Raw genomic sequence first — 18,330 nt, forward strand, 5'->3', positions numbered from 1 at the left:
ATAAAATGTTGTTTCATTCAACAACTAATACCAAGCACCTTACTAACAGCAAGACACTGTTTTAGACACAGGGGAGTCAGCAGTGAACAAGTCCCACACAGCCTCCATGTTCAAGAAGACGATAACCAAGCAAATCACACAGTCATTAAACAAATGATTAGGGAAGCTTACTGAACAACACCCACCATTATTATGAACATAGCTAGGTGAGGAGGTCAGGGCCATGGCCCCTGTTACACTGACAGCTGAGGCCTCCTCACCTCTTCTCCTGATTTAGTGCGGCCTTGTGTGTTTCAGGCTGTAGTGGATGGAGGCTGGGCCCCATGGGGACCCTGGGGAGAATGTTCCCGGACCTGTGGAGGAGGAGTGCAGTTTTCACATCGTGAATGCAAGGACCCTGAGCCTCAGAATGGAGGAAGATACTGCCTGGGTCGGAGAGCTAAGTATCAGTCCTGCCACACAGAGGAATGCCCCCCTGATGGTAATGACCACTGATGGCCACGACTGTTGTCACTGCAGCAAATCCCCAGACAAGAAGTAGGGTGGGTCTCCTGGGGATGCAGAGCTTTCCTGAGATCCAGATATGAATGGACTCTGCAAGACACCAAATTTTAGGGCAAAGCTTACTGGCCCCTAGACAGCTCTCACTTGGGCTGGGAGAGCATAGCAAAGTCAAGGAAAGAAATTTCCCTTGTCTTCTAAGATGTGTAAATAGAGGATGTCATTCCCAACCAAACTCATTCAGGGGGTTGGGGGGAGCTCTGCAGAGAGGCGAGAGTCTAGGATACTAATCCTCCTGGAGGCATCTGAACCCTCATCTGTGTGCAGAATAGAAGTGTTTTCCAAAGCAACTGTCAGAGCCAAACCTCCACTGTCTTTCCAGCCAACATTCAGCCTAGGGCGGAGGGAGGGTTTCTGAATCTGATTCTAGTGCACATTCCTTCTGAGAAGAGTTGCCCATCTTCCCTTGGGGCCATGGCAACTGCCTAATGGAACCTTACCAGGGAGCAGCACCACCTCTAGTTGGCATATATTCCTACCCCCTAGTTCCCGCTAGAAAGCACACATGTTAACTCAGAGGCAGCAGGGGTAGCAGCAGAACTGGTGAGAGGGAGTCATTAGACATTTTTCCCCACCATCCCATCCAACTCCCCCTTGTGCAGCTCCAGGAAATTTTGGCAGGCAGCAAAAGACAAGCAGAGTTTTAAGGGAGATTCATCCAAGTGCAAAGACACACTGACATTGGGTTGGTGTCTAATGAGGGAATCTGTAGGCTTTGCAGTTTTGCAATGGCATGAGGGATCAACAATGGCATGAGGCTCTAGAAATTTTGCCCTGGAATCATGAGAATTTGCCTGGCATATGGGGTAAAGAGAAGGAGAGACAAAGGAGAAGTGATGACTATAAGGCACAAGGTAGACATGGTGATAGTATGATCTCAGGTTGCACCAGGGTCCATCCTCTCAATCAAGTGGTTTTTAGTGCCTCTTGTGTGGCTCAAACTATAATAGGTGTTATAAATGACCTTGTAAAAATGCACAAGACATGTCCTCAAAGGACTTGCGGTCTAGTTAGAGATCCACCTGCCTTTTACAAAGCAATTAAAGCCTAATCTACGAGGCCTAGACCCCTAGACTTATGAAGAATTCGGAGCAAGGAAAAGCCTGAGCTAGTGTGAACCTTCACAGGGAGTTAGGGCTGAGCAGGGCCTGTACAATGGAGATAGGAATGAGGTGTAGGAGGATGTGTGCCAGGGAGGAGATGGGAAAGGTTTGAGAGGGGCTAGGATTCACTCAGGTGGAGTCAAGCAGCATAGTAGCCCTTCAAAGCTACACAACAAAGGTTTGTGAAAGCTAAAAATGGTATCTGGAGATTCTCTGCACTGGCTGTCCATCAGGGAAGCTTTTTGAAACACAGAGGCCTAGACTGCTCAGGTGCATTGAGTCAGAATCTCAGGAGTAGGGCATGGCCATCTGTGTTATGAAAAGTGTCCACAGGCCATGCAGATGTACAACTAGGGTGGAGAACCTCGGTATTAAGAGCAGGTTTAATTTCAGGATTGTGGGGTAAAAACAACAACAACAACAACAACAACATATGTTACTCCTGACAGATTGTTCTGGAAGCAGCATGTAGCAGGATGGGAGAGGAGGCTGGGAACTAGGTCTCACATGAAACCGCAATGCCTCTGCTCGTGGGAGGTGGACTCAGATGGTGAGAGTGGGAAGGAGACACTTAAAATCACAGATTGTCCTGAATAGAGTGTAGGACTTAACAACAGGTTGGAAATAGTGGATGTAGACGCTCAAATGTTCAGCAGAAACCTGACTCCAGTGTCACAGCAGAATGTGGCAGTATCCCCAAGTGCAAACTAAACCATGTAATGGAGAAGCCACATGGAGTTGGGCTTTTGCTGAGCTGGAGGTAATCTCACTACTACAAATGGAGGTCCCTCCAGAGACAGCCAGAATTATAGCCGGTGAGGAATAGGGGCAAGATCAGAACCAGAGATAGATCTAAGAGTTCTTGGATACATGTCCAATGTCACCAAGGAAGTCAAAATAGAGCACAATTAAGCAGGGTCCCAAAAATATACTCCATGGAGCATTCAAGCTTACTGAGTTGTCCCCTGTAACTACTAAGTTTATTCATTTATAAGATAAAATTGGTATCTTCCCCAAATGGAAAGGACATTTATCCTTACCTTGCCACATGGACCTAGACTGGGGGAGTCTAGGAATGTTGAGCCCAGATGACACTGGACCTGTGTCCTGGGATTGGGTCAAAACCAGGAGGAATAAAGGGGCTCTGAATCCTGGCATTTCTGGTGCTGGGTCGTCCCTGCTCTAGCAAGCCATGTTACCTCCATGTAATTTCTTACTCTTTGTAGGGAAAAGCTTCAGAGAGCAGCAGTGTGAGAAGTACAATGCCTACAATTACACGGACATGGATGGGAACCTCCTACAGTGGGTCCCCAAGTACGCAGGGGTGTCCCCCCGGGACCGCTGCAAGTTATTCTGCCGAGCCCGGGGAAGGAGTGAGTTCAAAGTGTTTGAGGCCAAGGTGAGAATCCTGCTGGAGCTCAGAACTACGGGTGGGGAGCAAGGCCACCTGGTTCGACCCCACCTGTGGGCTCCTTCTGTGCACACCATGCCCTCTGTTGCCCTCCCTCTCCCCACTGCAGGTGATCGATGGCACCCTTTGTGGGCCTGAGACTCTGGCCATCTGTGTCCGTGGCCAGTGCGTCAAGGCTGGCTGTGACCATGTAGTGGACTCACCTAGGAAGTTGGACAAATGTGGTGTGTGTGGGGGCAAAGGCAATTCCTGCAGGAAGGTGTCTGGTTCCCTCAACCCCTCCAGGTGAGTATCACCCACAGTCCTGTGCCTGGGTTCTAGAAGAGCTGGACAGGCTTTAGAATCACATCGGCCTAAGTGTGGACTGTAGCGGCCAGTTAATACCCACGCAGCACTGAGCTGTAGTTTCTCTGTAAAGCATTGGGAGGCCCCCCTATCTCAGAATCATTATAACAAGTCATGAGATGGGCGGAACCCTTGGCATAGTGTCTGACCCATAGAGAGGACGGTGCACAGGGCAGCCAGAGGCCCCGAGGATAGGGGTGTATCAGCTCTGAGTCAACCAGCAATACAGCTATGCTGACTAACCAGGGCCTTGGCCAGAAAGCAGCTCTCCCAGGCCTGTTTTGGGAAGGACATCTCACCCTACACCTGGTGAGTCCCACCCTTTCTTCAGGTGGATCTTTCAGAAAGGAGTACAAAGAGGGGGCGGGTCTTGGTGGCCTTAGGGCTTTCATGAATCTGACAACTCTGGATGCTTTGTCACGTCTTAAAGCCATAAGTTCATAAAACTAGTATTTAAGTGCTTTTATCCCTGTAGCCTCATTTGATTCCTAAAATAAGATCAGATGGCCAATACTATTATTCCCCATTTACAGATAAAGAAACTAAGGCATGAAAAGATCACACGATGCTCCTAAGGTCACACTGATAGTTAATGACAGCTGGGAAGAGAACCCAGGTGTCTTAATCCTGCGCTATTTTTTTCCTGCCGTGGCATACAATTCCTGGAGAGGAATAGCAAGGGCATATGTTACACGGCCACACTGTGCCCCTGTCTGTCTCTCACTATCTCTCACCTTATCGGGCTCAGAGAACAAAACCAGCCTACAGCAGACAACTTGGCAGTCTTCAAATTTAAACTCAAAGGATATAGAAAAAAGAAGCATGTGGTGTGAGATATTCAGATACTGGGTCCGTTAGCTGGTTTTCTCTTAGGCATTAGACATATGGGGCTGTGGATTCTTTCAGAGCTGCCCTAAACTAAGTGGCTAGCCTGAGTGGATAGAAAGGCAAGAGTAGCACAGAACTGACCGCCTGTCCTCAACCTTCTTTGCTTTCTTCCCAGCCTATGTAACACGAGCACTTTTGCCCCAGAAGAGAAGACTAAAAACTAAGGTTTTTCCAACCCACATAAAGCCCTAGACCTACAGTAGAGTTGAAACATGTTCCCCGGGGTGCCTGGGTGGCTCAGTTGGTTAAGCATCTAACCCTTGATTTTGGCTCAGGTCATGATCTCATGGTTTGTGAGTTTGAGCCCCATGTCAGGCTTCATGCTGCCAGTGCAAAGCCTTCCTGGGAATCTCTTTCTCTCACTCTCTTTCTGCCCCTTACCCTCACACACTCATGCTTGCTCTCTCTCTCTCTCTCTCTCAAAATAAACTTGAAAGAAGAAAGAAAGAAAGAAAGAAAGAAAGAAAGAAAGAAAGAAAGAAAGAGAAAGAGGAAGAGAGAGAGAAAGAGAAAGAGAAAGAGAGAAAGAAACACATTCCCTATCTTCTCAGAAGCACACAGCTCATGCTGTCTGGACACACCGGAGGAAGGCAACTAGAAGCAGCATTTATCACTCTGGCTCCTGCCCTGGGGCCCTTTTAACCAAATACTAGGGACTGATTGGCTCTAAGAGGTAGAGTGAGATGTCCACCCTGGTTGGATTCTGGAACGGGTGTGTGGAACAGATTTTTCCACATGGGTTTGAGCTTTGAGTATGAAAGTTGCCAAGCAAAGTTATATACCAATGCAAGGAGCTAAAAGTGTTTCGAGATCTCACTTGAGCCAAGAGCGGCCAGGTTTGGCAGCACTGATGCAGCTTTGCAAACCCTTCTGGGATATCTTCCTCTGTGCTGATGTCCAGATCCACACATCTAAACTCCAAGCATTTGAAACAGAGTTACCAGGCAAAGCAAAAACGCTTGAATATCCCAATGCACAGAACATTCCTATTGGCCTCAGCAGCTAATTTATCAGGAACTTTGGGGCAATTACTTGGATGATTTGCTGGTGGTTTGTGTCTGTCCACCCTGGTCACCAGCGTGCTAACTTCCTGAGGCACTGGGCTGGGTAGCCACTGATCCTAAGGGTGTCTTTCTGTTCCTATCATAGTTACGGCTATAATGACATTGTCACCATCCCAGCTGGTGCCACTAACATTGATGTGAAACAACGGAGCCATCCAGGGGTCCAGAACGATGGCAACTACCTGGCATTGAAGACTGCCGATGGGCAGTACCTGCTCAATGGAAACCTGGCCATCTCTGCCATAGAACAGGACATCTTGGTGAAGGGGACCATCCTTAAATATAGTGGTTCCATTGCCACCCTGGAACGGCTGCAGAGCTTCCGGCCCCTGCCTGAGCCTCTGACCGTGCAGCTCCTGACTGTCCCTGGTGAGGTCTTTCCCCCCAAAGTCAAATATACCTTCTTTGTTCCTAATGACGTGAACTTCAGCATACAGAACAGTAAAGAGAGAGCAACCACCAACATCATTCAGCCCCTGCTCAACGCGCAGTGGGTGCTAGGGGACTGGTCTGAATGCTCCAGCAGCTGTGGAGCTGGCCGGCAGCGGCGGACTGTGGAGTGTCGGGACCCCCACGGCCAGGCCTCCGCCACCTGCAACGAGGCCCTGAAACCTGAGGATGTCAAGCCCTGTGGAAGCCAGCCGTGCCCACTGTGATCCAGCGGGGTGAGGCCAGTCTCGTGTTCATGGACTTGGGGTACTGGAGTGCAGACAAAGGTACCCACTGTGGCAACCCTACCTATGGAGGTGGCGTGGCCTACCCAGGCCTGCCATTGCCATGGCCACTCCAATTCGGCATGAATTCACAATGCGGAGAAGAGAGCGGGGACAACAGATCCTAAAGTCTACTATCTGGTGGGTTGAACCTAGTATGGGTTCAGGTAGAGGACATAGGTTAAAAGGTAAAAAAAAAAAAAAAAAAAAAAACACTTATTGACCCAAACAGGAGACTCAGCCTGTTTGCAAAGGACTAGTAGAGTTAAATGAAAAAAAGTTTTTCCTATTTGGTTTCCCCGATAAATAATCTACCTCAGGGGGAAAAAATTAGTAAAACAGAGACTCGGAGTATGGGGTTGATGGCTAATGTCAAAGCTCCACAGCTGCACCCCCGAGCCACCTTCAGAAATGACCTTAACTGTCTTCAGTATTAAAATCCATTGCCTAAAGGGCTGCAGAGTTGCAGGACTGTGGAGAGCCGTGCAGGGTCTCAGGCTGCACCTGCAGGGGCAGTCCATTTCAAGTATTTATGCAAATGTGTCTCTGAACTAAAGTGTGATCTTGTGCCAATGCAGTGGTCTGATCTGGTTCACTATTTCTTTGGAAAAGGCAGAGGACCCAGAGCCCAAGGACGGAGGCTAAAACTAGGTCAGCTGACCTTGAACGCACACAGGGAAGCTGGCACCTTGCCTGGGTCTCTCAGGCCTTCCTCTTGCTGAATCCAGCTCATTCAGGCAACTCTTCATCATAATCTAGACCAGTCATTCTCAAATTCGAGCAGGCATCCAGAGGGATTCTTAAAATACAGATTTCTGGGCCCTACCCCAAGTGTTACTGATTCAGTGGGTTAGAGAGGGAACCTGAGAATCTGCATTTCCAGCAAGTTCCCAGGTGATGTGGAGACTACTGGTTTGAGAACCACTGCTCTGGTGGAAATATCCAACTCTGAGGTAACAGTGGCTGTGAGATGCCTCTGGGTTCATTATTCTTGAGAAAGACTATCCCATTCCATTTTGCAAACATACACAGCCTCCCTTTGATATACTGACCAGCCAGAGATACCAGATTCTCTGCGGACCTGAGGAAAGCTGAACCCATATCTAAGCACTGTCATGCCAACGACCTCAGTGCCTTCTCTCCACATCAGACTTTATCTCCACCTCACCACTCTCCTGGCCCCAACAACTTGCAATGGTCCCAATCAGCCCTTTCTACATGGAACTGCATCCCCCACCTGCTACCTAAACCCTACCTGAGAGCCCCAGAATCCCACCTTCCACTCTGTATCTCCTCACCTCTTCCTGGTTCAGTCTTCCATATGGTCTAGTGGAGAGGGAACTCAGTCCTTGCTCATTAATGGGTACAATGAAACAGACGACATCAAGAAGTGACATTGTAGTGAAAAGAAGGAACACATATAAATTCACATCTTCCATTTTTCATCACTTTGACCCCTTTGTCCCTCCCTTTTGCTTTCTCTCAAGACTCACTCAAATAACTAGTGACATGGGCAGAGAGGATGCTATAGGGAGCCCTGGTGTGAGTGAGGAAACGGTGCCCTCTGGGAGGACTCGCCCTGGGAGCAGGAAACGAAATAAATTGGATTCTGGCCCCTACAGTGCCCTCAGCAGGTCGCTGCTGGTCAGCTCCGTGTGGTGCACAGCTCCACATGGAGTTAACCACTTTCTCCCTATCTGCTGACTCTAGTGAGGGGGAGGCCAGGCTTACCTAAACATAAACAAGCACACACACAGGCATGTCGATGACGGCTAGTAAAACCAGATTCTTCCTTGCCATGCACCAGTTTTGTTGAGACTGATGTATGTTTCTGCAACTCCTCATCTCCTTCCATTTCTCACCCTCCCTAGAATAAGCAAAGCCAAGCGTGTCCCCCATGCGCTGCCCAGAGCAGTCTAGCTGTGCCAACCCTACGCAGCAGGGACTGCGTTTGCCCTGGAGTTCAGCTGGCAGCAGAGCTGCCGATGTGCAAAGCAGAATGGAATCCAGCTTGGCTCTTCCTTGCTGTGTGGGCTCGGCCAGGCTCACAGAATACATACTTGTTTGTGTCTGGAAACTCAACAGCTGCAGTGCAGGGACTCAGAAAATAGATCTGCAGTGAGAGACCACACCATTATTTCCCCTGGCCAACCTCAACCACCCTTGGAGCCCCGAGAAGGGAAGACTACATTTCCTCTGCTGAGAGTTTGCGTTTTCCTGCTAGTGCTCCTGATGGAAACTGGTACTAGTGTTTGCTAAAGTCCCTAAGGCCCTGACGCGGCAGGTAGCTTGGTCATTCATCTGGATCCTCTGAACACCTGCCAGAAATATTTCAGAGGTGGTACATTAGCATCAAAGTTCATTTCTTTCATCTTTAATGTAAGTGAATCCTTGCCTGGGGTTTATTCTCTGCCCTTTATTCCCCTGTAGCTGACCAGAGGGATTTGTGAATTTATAAAACTATGCAACATTATTGTTCCCCAGCCCACTTTAGCAAACCATCCCCCTCCCAGGAACATTGTCCAAGGACAATGGGACCATCTTCCCACTAACCCAACATCTTGTCCCTCTGATATGTTCACTAGGTTCTTTGTGTTTGGGGTTTTTAACCAGTGGGCCCTCATAATAAGGACTGTTCTTCTTTCCACGCATCCAAACATATAGTTCTTCTTGCTTTCCTCTGGATCCTTCTTCATTTTTTCCAGGCCTCCCCACCGACAACCAAAAAAAAAAAAAAAAAAGACATGAACAATAGGAAAATTTTTAAGCATATGTTGGCTTTTGCTTGGTCTTGATATTTTCAACTTCTGGTCCAGGGCAATTAGAGAGGCTTTGTCACCACTGCATTCTTGAGACTGTAAAGTGGTAAGGCGATATGCTTTCACACATAGCCCAGGACTCCCAGGGTCTGAGTCTCCCCTGGTCGTAGGAAAAGAGGCTTGTGAGCCCACAGCAATCTCTGCTCTCTACATGCTCTGCTGCAGATCACCAAGCCCCTCCAGTAAGCAGCCGTGTCCCTTTCACTGTTGGAAATGAGGAGTTGTTTGTAAGAGTGAAAGAAATACGGAATCTACCAAAGAGAATCAAATGTAGTATCACCCTCAGGTTTCCAGATTTCAGCTACCACAGCCTTATCACTTCCTTGTGCCTCTTCAGTCCATCGAAGCCAGATTACTGAACATGCAGCCAAAACAAAACATGAGGTGGGATAAGCATGAGGAAGGAAGACGAGGAAGGCAACATCTTAGGCAAGATTAAGCTACTGCCCCTGACACCTGTCCTTCTCCGCCCTGATTCTGCTCTGTGTAGAGTGGGAGGGGATGCCCTAAGAAAAGGGAAGTGTATCCATCCAGCATGCTGCACCCCAAGGCACTGCCCATGGGTGCAGTTCAGTCAGGAGACAGAGGAAGAGAGGGACACAGCTGTACTCCTGCCCTTGAGAAATACAAATGGGTTTGCTCTCTTTTAGTGGCCCTTGGCTGCAGGACGGTATGTCTATGAGAAGCTGCCTTCTGGCACAGCGTGTTTTCCTGTGGTCCTTCAAGAAAGCTGCCTATGGACTGTGAGAGACAGAAGTCACTCACCTAAACTGACATTTTTGCTGGTTCACTCAATAATCACTCAAGTGATATATTGTGGGCATATTTGCCTTACATCTGAAAAAATTCTAGATGGCACAAAATAACACGCTTCAGGGGAGCTAAATGTTGGAGCGCTGAGTGAGCAGAGTGCTGGTGTTGTGACCTCCATGCTTTCCTTGCCTCACTGGCACTCCATCAGCCTTTCCCAGGCACCTGTCTGCTTTCTAGGCTAACGCCTGCCAACAACCTGGGCAGACTTATCACAATCACAGTCTGGTTCATTCTTCTTCAGATGGAGAGTTTCTCTGAGATCCCACTGAAGATACAGTTGGCCTTTCTCACTTAAAATTGAGTGCCAGCCAGCCCACACCCCTCAAAAACTAGATTGAAAAGCTCCTCAAAGACACTGTCCAAGTGTTGGGAAGAGAAAGGTGAGAACCAACATCCAAGTATATTCTGAACAGTAGATGCCAGTGCAGGGAGAGAGAAATATAGGAGCATTCAAAGCCACCTGTCTCTTTTAGAACATGCTTTCCCTCAGGTCTTGGGCTCAGTGGGAAGAGACAGGAAAGTTATGGCTAGTCTTCCATCCCCATGAGCTGCCCAGGCTACCACAGACAGATACACCCTTGCCCCAGGAAAGGTGAGAATAAAGAAGCCTTCCCCAGACCTCACCGTTCCTCATTCCCAAACATCTTGTAAGTCCCAAGGGCACTGGAAGACTTTGTCCTCAGCCAAACACAACTTCCTGTTTCTAAGAAAGGGCAGGGGAAAAAACAGTTGAAAGAGTTTTTGGACACTGGAGATTTTGAGTTTCAGTAAACGCAAATGAATCAGACACATGTGGAATGAATTTCTCCGGAAGAAAAGATGCTGTGAGTTCCTCTTGCTGGACCAGAAAGTGGGAAAGGGGTAGGCTGAGGTAGGAGGCACATCAGAGGCTGAAAGGAGGGAGAAAAGCCATGTGAACATGGGATCAGGGAGAGGGTCCAGTGATGACAAGGGTCAATGTGGGCCCTCCCAAGGCCACATCCTGAACATGCTTATTACTCAGAACTTCTCCATCTCTGAAGTCATAAACTTAAATATCCTACTACCGACCACAATTTCCTATCCTTCCAGATCTCTCACCAGCTCCCATTAAATTTATTCAAGGGACCCCCAGATCTTTGACTACCTCCTTATATACACATTCCTGTGTCTTTATTTCTCCTCTGTCTCCACTTTGTCTTTCCTTGTGCTGCTTTAGATTCCATGTTCCCTCACCTCCACTTCAGTCTTGCCTAACAGCCCCAACTTCCTTGTCCCATTGACATTCCGTGGAGCTCAACAAGCAGAGCCTCACTCCAGAACCCCTCAACTGTCTGCTTCATGCCCATCATCATCATGTTAACAACCAGGCTCCACAACACTGAGGGAAATCACACAGGTACCACTAAAGAGTTTGGGGCCCCAGTGGAAATTCTGACCAGCAACCTAAGCAGGCTTCTTGTACACTCTCTCCACTGTCCTAAAACTCATGATCCTACCACATTTCCCCTTACTATGAGTATATGACCTTACCTCCTACTACCAAGTGGTACCCAAAACTGCATCTCCCATGATAGAAGGGAGAGAGAGGACAGTCTCACAATTAACAGGTCAAGGTACAGACATGAATCTAAAGGAACATTAGAATTCTACCTTATTTTGGATTCAGAAGCTATATTCCAATTGCTGTCAAGTCTACAGGAAGGTGAAGATACAGAAGATAATCTCTCTACCTTATTAAATTAATCTCTCAACTCTTCCAAAGGTCATGGCATATCAAGTCTAGACATCCAGGACTCACATATGGCTCAATTTCCCCATCCCATCATCCTTGTTGACCCCTCTGTTCTCCACTTGGTGCCTTTTCTATCCAGAGAAATGCCTTTTCTTGGGCTTGGCCCCTGGCGGGATTTATCAGTCATTCCATTCCATGTAGAGTCACCGCTACATGGAGCTTCAGATCTCAAGGGTGGAGGAGGTGAAGAAGGAAAAAGCCCTCACAGGGATAGGTCCAAGGATAATATATCTTAAAGACAATAGACTCCACCACACTAACTTTGGCCTCCTGCTAGCCTATCTCTGATGTGCTGTAATGCTGAAAGAATGTCCCCCTCTTCTCCACCTGGAGTTATTTACCAAAGGCCCCTTCTGTTTCCTCAGCCTCAAAATATGCTAGATCTCAAGAAAGGGGATGGGTGGGAGGGGAGAAAAACATACCCTACAAAAAAATGAAGGCCATCATACAAGAATGCTCAATTTCTTGCCACCAATCCTAAGGCCTTACCTATGGCTATACCTGTTCTTTTAAAACTCATCCTTTCTTCCTGTTTCTGTTACATGACAAGGTATTTCCCTACTATCAGAATTAATTCTTTCTGGAAACCACAGCTCTCCATCTTTTCAAGCCCTCTCCTGTAGATATAGCTTCTACCTCTCTGCTGCTTCCTTCCCATGAGAGTCTGAAGGCACTGCCTCATCTTGCTGCTGCCATGTTGCAGCCCTATCTCTTCACACTCCCCTCGCTCAGTGTGCGCTCTTCATTCCCTCTGGACATCCATCTGCATTATTCCCTTGTCCTGAAAAGTCCTTTTTCCCTTTTCTCTTCTCCTCACTTCAACAAACTCCTACTTAGTCTTCAAGCTCCAGAGTCAAGGTCACTTCCTCAAAGAAGCCCCCACGCTGGGTTAAACACCTTCATGGCATTGTGCAGTTCACATTTCAAATATGCAGCACACTGGGAGTCCTTCCTGTTTTCTCTGCTGGACCCACAGCAGTGTTGTGTTGGCTTACATAAAGCAAGCACCTTATAAATGAAGAAACAAATGATCAAGTTTTTTCCTACCTCAATACATTTACATCACCCCCCACGTTCCTCTCTGCTCCTTCTATAGTCAAGCTTGGGAGAATTGCTCTCCCCCTCATCCCCTAATAATCCAGCTCTCTCCACAACTGCCCACAGGGACTGACTTGCCAAGGTTGTCAATGACCTTGTGCTAAATTCAGCAGACATTCCTCTCTCCTACTTCCTGAGTTCTGGCCCTCCTTCATAGTTGTGGAGATCCTCAGGGTTCTACTCAGTCTTCAGTCTTCCTGGGTGATCTCATATGCTCCCATTGTTTCAGTTTTTTCCACATGCTGATCACTTCCAAATTTAAATCCTGAGGCTGTGTCAGGGGTCCCCAAGACCACCCCACATTTGGAAACACACTGAAGAACTCACAGGACTTAGCTTGTAGCTGTTCTCATGGCTGAGGTTTCTTGCAGAGACACTGCTGAATTATAAGGGACAAAGACACAGTCAGAGTCTAGAAGAATCCACATAAGGCTTCTTTGTGCTCTCTTCCTCCATGAGGGGATACACAAAGCATAGTCTTTCTCTAAAACATGTGTGTGATGTTTCTGCTTGGGGAAGTCCGTGAGAGACTCAGTGCCCAATGTTTTAATTGGTGGCCAGTCTACTAAGCTACCTATGCCTAGCACGTACAAAAATTCCAGACTTCCAGAAGGAAAGTAGGTGTTCAGCCTAAATCATATTGTCTTCACAGTCTAGCCACAGGGAACTGGCCTTATCAGTCAACTGTTGACTGGGACACTCTGAGAGCCAAGCTCTCAGACACCAGCCAAGGGCCCACCGTGCAATCAGGTCTTTCTAAGGACAGCAGTGGCAGGCCTGCTGTAGTCACTGCTTTCTGGCTGGAGCTGGCTCCTGAAACACAGGCCCATGTGTTTCCAACTTCCACCAGACTCAGTGTCCTCAAACTCACCCTCTTCCTCCCAGCTGCTGTGACTATGACCTATCCTCTGTTTCTCCTTCTTCCCACCCATCCTATCCACTGGCCCCCAAATGCAACCACTCCCCTCTACTCCCACTGCTGCTCAGGGTCATCATACCCCTAGGATGGCTACATCCCTCAGAATAGGCCTGTCTCATTCTGTTTGACATCCCTCCAATCTGATGCTCATATTATTCAGAGTCATCTTTTAAATATGAAAATTGGATCACTTCATTTCATTTAAACCTTATAATGGCTCATCAATGCACGAAGAATATAAATCTAAAACTCTTTTTGGTTTTTGAGAGAGAGAGAGAATCCCACGAGGGTCAAAGAGGGAGAGAGAGAGAAGGAGAGAAAGAGAAGTGGGGCTCACCTGAAGTGGGCTCAAACTCATAAACTGTGAGATTATGACCTGAGCCAGAGTCTGATGTTTAACCAACTGAGCCACCCAGGTGCCCCTAAATCTAAAACTCTTAACAAGACCACCAAGTTCCTAAGTGTACTATCCCATAACAGCTCCCAGTCTTATTTTACGTGACTCTTCTCCTCTGGTGACATTTGTGTCTTGTCAGTTACTCACCAAGCCCTTTCTCATCCAAGGGCTTTACACATGCCCTTCCCAAGCCTGGGATGTTCTTTCCTCTGCCCATTCCTGACTCTCTTCGACTCATCCTTAGGGTCCCAGGTTGAAAGTCATGTCCTCAGGAAGTCCTCCCCCATTTTCCCCAGTCTAAATAAGGCCCCATTACTCTCTTTCATAAAAGTAATTGCAAATGTCTTATGTGCATTGTTCATGCCATGCCTCCCTCTCCTCCCCAACTAGACTGCAACCTCCATGAGGATGAGGACTCTTGGTTCACTGCTGGATATCCAGAGCTAAGATAGTGCCAGCCACCTGGTTGTGTGCTGTCTCCATTGGCTCGGGCTGCCCTAATGAAGTACCATGGACAGGGTGGCTTAAACAACAGATGTTTCTGGAGAGACCAGGGTGCCAGCCTGATCAGTCCTGGTGGGGACCTACTATCTGGCTTGTAGATGGCCACCTTTGTACACAATTCTGGGGAGAGAGTGAGAACACAAGCTCTCTGGAGTCTCTTCCCATATGGACAGAAATATCATGAAGGCCCTACCTTTGTGACTTCATCTAAACCTACTTCCTCCTAAAGGCCCCATCTCCAAATACCATCACACTGGAGGTTGGGGCTACAACATATGAATTCGGGGGTGGGATCCATAGTGTGTGCTCTCAGTGTTCAGGGAACAAATGAGTGAATTGCTGATGGAGTGGTGTCTCTCAAATGCATACTTAATCTTGTTATTCCTTTCCCCAAAGTTCTTTCATGATTCCCTCTGCCTCTAGAATAATTTCCTAAGCCCTTGGCATAGCATCTGAGCCTGTAATAACCCAGCCCCTACCTCTGTGTCCTGTGTCTCTCTCAATGGTGGCCCCTGGAAAGCTCCCCTTTCCCCTTCAGGAGTGTGTCCAGTGCTCCTGTCTTCTTCCACATCCCTGCCACCTTGGGGCAGTGGCACTGGACCTTGTTCAGACACCGCAGCAGAGGTGGCACATCTGAAGATGCCTAGCGACCAGATGCATAAAACTGCCAGAAGCCTGAGCTCCTAGGAGCTGGAAAAAAATGTATCCAAGAGAGGAAAGAGCCACATATATGAGCTTGACCTGAGTCCTTCCTTCCTGGAGGGAGGATGTTGTGACAAGTTTGGTGTCTACCACTCCGCACTAGGTGTCACCAGTTACACAGCCCCTTGCCACCCTGGGGAACTCCCCCTACCTGTTGGGTGGAGTAGAGATAGTCCCACCACTCCAGCACCACCATCACCCCACACTGTCACTCACTGAGAAAACGAGGGCACCCTTGTCATACCTCTGCATGGATCCTTCCCAAGTTTGGTGAGTGATCAATGGGTGAGCATAGCACAGCAGATACTTGATCTGCATGTATTCTTTGCCTCTCTTCCTGTCCCCTGTCTTGCAAGCCCATGCCCTGACTTCCACATTAAACCTGTACTTCAAGATCAAAGGTTTCCAGCCCTGGTACTTCTCCCACCATACTTCCTCCCACTCCCTGGACAACTGGCAATGCCCTCATCATGTTGTGAACTACCTCAGTGGATATTCTATCGATGCCGGTAAATTAGTCCATAATTCCTCTTGTCTGAATAGTCTCTATATATCTGCTGATGGAAATGAAATTTGGGGGTGAATTTGCTAGAACTCCAGTCTCCCACCATATTCCAAACTGCCCACTGATTCTGATGTCACATATATGGCAAAGGGGTTCATGTGTGTATTAGAAAGAAGTAGGCTGATATTAGATGATCTGGCTTCAGGTTTTGTGCCTGTCACTCATCAATTAGGTGACCATGGGCAAGCCACATAGTCCTTCTGAGCCTCAGTTTCTTCATCTAGAAAATGTCCTTAGAAAATTTGCATAAGAATCAAAGGAAAGAATGTTATATGAAGGTGTTTTGCCAATTATCACATTCTACAGAAATGGAGGGAATTCAGTGCTTTAAGTATTAGGAGCTTGGGGGCACCACTTGCTGGAAAGGCACTCTGGTTACAAACAAACCCTTGGGTTGGAGGAGGATGTAGGCAGAGAGGAGAAAGAAAAGAATAAACTTACCTAATTTATTGAACACCAGAACTCACAGCATAATTCTCTGCATGATGGCACATTGGAGAGAATTAAAACAAAAGTGCAAGCCTGGACATGTTTGACTCAGTGGTCCAGGACTTTAAATACAGTGCCATGTAAAGTGCAGACCACACTCCTCTCCCCTCTGAGTACTGAGCTTTTGGGAAATAAACATAAGATTTGAGGACTAAACGTCAATTTTATTTTTTTATAGTAGCAAAAGACTGGAAACTACCAGATGCCCATCCAGATGGGACTCATTAATTGTGGAAATTCATTCAATGAAATACTCTGCAGCCATTTAAAAAGATGAAAAAACCACAAGGTGTATGTGCATACGTTTGTATGTATTATTTGCTAATGTACTTATAAAGTATGTCTGGAAGGACATATAAGACACTGCAAACACTGGTTAACTCGACAGGGGGGACTAAGAAGCTGGGAGAACAGGAATGCTGGAAGACTTCACTCTCTGCCCTTTTGTGCCTTTTCAATTTTGAACTGTGTGACAATGAGCCTGCATTGTGTGTGCATGTATGTGTGTGTGCAAGTGCGTGTGTGTACATCAGCATTACTGGACTAGATAACTCTTGGACCAAGAGTCAATGGGCTCCCCATTTTCTAATACTTAGGTCTCCACCCTAAGTTCAGACTCCATGACCTACATGGGGTGGAGGGGGGAGAATCAAATCCAGACAGTGCTGGGAAGGATAGAAACAACAGAACACTTGCCATCAGTCTCCGGGCAGGACAGACACGGTCTATGGACAGCAGCACCCTTTTGCCCAGTCTCAGCAGTGGGAAGAGAAGGATTGGAAATGTCTCCCACTGGGTGTCTTCTCCCTGCTGTGGTGGTGTAAAGAATGGGATGAGAAGCATCCTCACTCACAGTACCAGAACAGTTAGCATCGAGTGGAGGAATAATAGATGGGTCACATGTAAAACAGTGGAGCTGGGAGAATGGATGTCCAGAAGGAAGGTGATAAGAGGCAATGAGGCTAAGTTGAAGGATTAGGGGAAAAAAATAAGTGGTGTCAGGGTGTCATGGGTCACAAACTCTCGTAAGGGCCAGAAAATGAGAGAATGGTCCTGAATAGGACCCAAATCTTTTATATTGCATCCATTAGTGAGACTGAAGAGTAAAAAAGATGTAACCTTTGATCTGGCACAGTTATCAAGGATGCTGACAAGATAGGTCAATGACAAACCCTCACCAGAGCATGATTCAGTCTGCTTCTAAGGAAGCCCCTCCCTTTCCTGATCCCTCACTGTTCTTCACTGCATTCCTGCCCCCCGCATTTAGAAAAGTCTCTTCGTTTGGTGTTCCAATGTTCTGTTTTACATTTGATTTTGTTCAGCAGCAGCGGTTGCTTAGCCAGTTTCTGCTTAGGAGCCCAAGAGCCAAGAAACGACACAAGAGGAGCAGGGCCTGGGCAGGCTCAGAAAATGCCAGAGATGCTGCCACCGAGCCTCCTCCACCAAGACTGCCAGGAGAGCTTTGCAAATGGAATCAATCTGAATGTAGCTGATGGGAACCATCTGAATGAAGGAAGCCAGTACAAACAGAAACTCTTGAGTTTCCCACTGCAGTAGCCTGGAGTGGCTTCCCAACAGTTTCTCCTCGTATGCATTTGCTTTTCTATCACAAGGAAGACACATGCTTCTTCTTGGAAAAGTCTCCAGATCATGACTGTTTAAACCGTGACCTCACAAACCTCACTCTCCCTCAAGCCCACTCAGCACTCAGTGCTGTAGCCTGCCTGGTGGCTATTTGCCCTTGTCGCTCACTGTGGTCAGTACGTTTCTATGTAAGGCAGGTGGGAGGCCGATGTTGCTCACAGTATACTGCCTTCGCTTCCCTGGAACTTGAAAAGGCAGAAAACCTCACCTACTAACCACGTATATCCCCACTGCCCCCAAATAAAAGACCAAGATACCTCCCAAATGTGGTCAAGGAATCTAGGGTGTTCCACTGTAATTCCCAAGCATACCTGATGTCCAACACATTCAGTGTCCAACACAATACAGTGAATGTAGTAACATTCACTGTAACACATCTCAGATGAAGTTATGATAAAGGAATGTGATTATTTCCCTAGAGCTGAGGGAAAAGAGTCAGTTAATAAAACCAGGACAGAGGTTGTCTAGCAAATTCCAAGCAAGGATTCTAATACCTGGCATTGGATCCTAGGCTGCTCTGT

The 18,330-nt window shown here is 47.5% G+C and overlaps 1 protein-coding gene and 1 long non-coding RNA gene across 4 annotated transcripts in view; one reads left to right on the plus strand and one right to left on the minus strand.

Moving 5' to 3' along the window:
- Positions 1–6,658, plus strand: part of ADAMTS8 (ADAM metallopeptidase with thrombospondin type 1 motif 8) — a 21,137-nt gene extending 14,479 nt beyond the window's left edge. For both annotated transcript variants that reach the window (XM_027036927.2, XM_053203857.1), the window contains 4 exons: positions 298–481; positions 2,891–3,063; positions 3,185–3,360; positions 5,458–6,658. In XM_027036927.2, the coding sequence (XP_026892728.1) occupies positions 298–481; positions 2,891–3,063; positions 3,185–3,360; positions 5,458–6,028 (1,104 nt within the window). In that variant the 3' untranslated portion in view covers positions 6,029–6,658. The remainder of the gene's footprint in view (positions 1–297; positions 482–2,890; positions 3,064–3,184; positions 3,361–5,457) is intronic.
- Positions 6,246–18,330, minus strand: part of LOC113593254 (uncharacterized) — a 56,049-nt gene continuing 43,964 nt past the window's right edge. For both annotated transcript variants that reach the window (XR_008290556.1, XR_008290557.1), the window contains exon 5: positions 6,246–16,975. This is a non-coding gene — a long non-coding RNA (uncharacterized LOC113593254). The remainder of the gene's footprint in view (positions 16,976–18,330) is intronic.

The sequence above is a fragment of the Acinonyx jubatus genome, chromosome D1 (genome assembly GCF_027475565.1).
Source record: "Acinonyx jubatus isolate Ajub_Pintada_27869175 chromosome D1, VMU_Ajub_asm_v1.0, whole genome shotgun sequence".
Classification (NCBI taxonomy): domain Eukaryota; kingdom Metazoa; phylum Chordata; class Mammalia; order Carnivora; family Felidae; genus Acinonyx; species Acinonyx jubatus.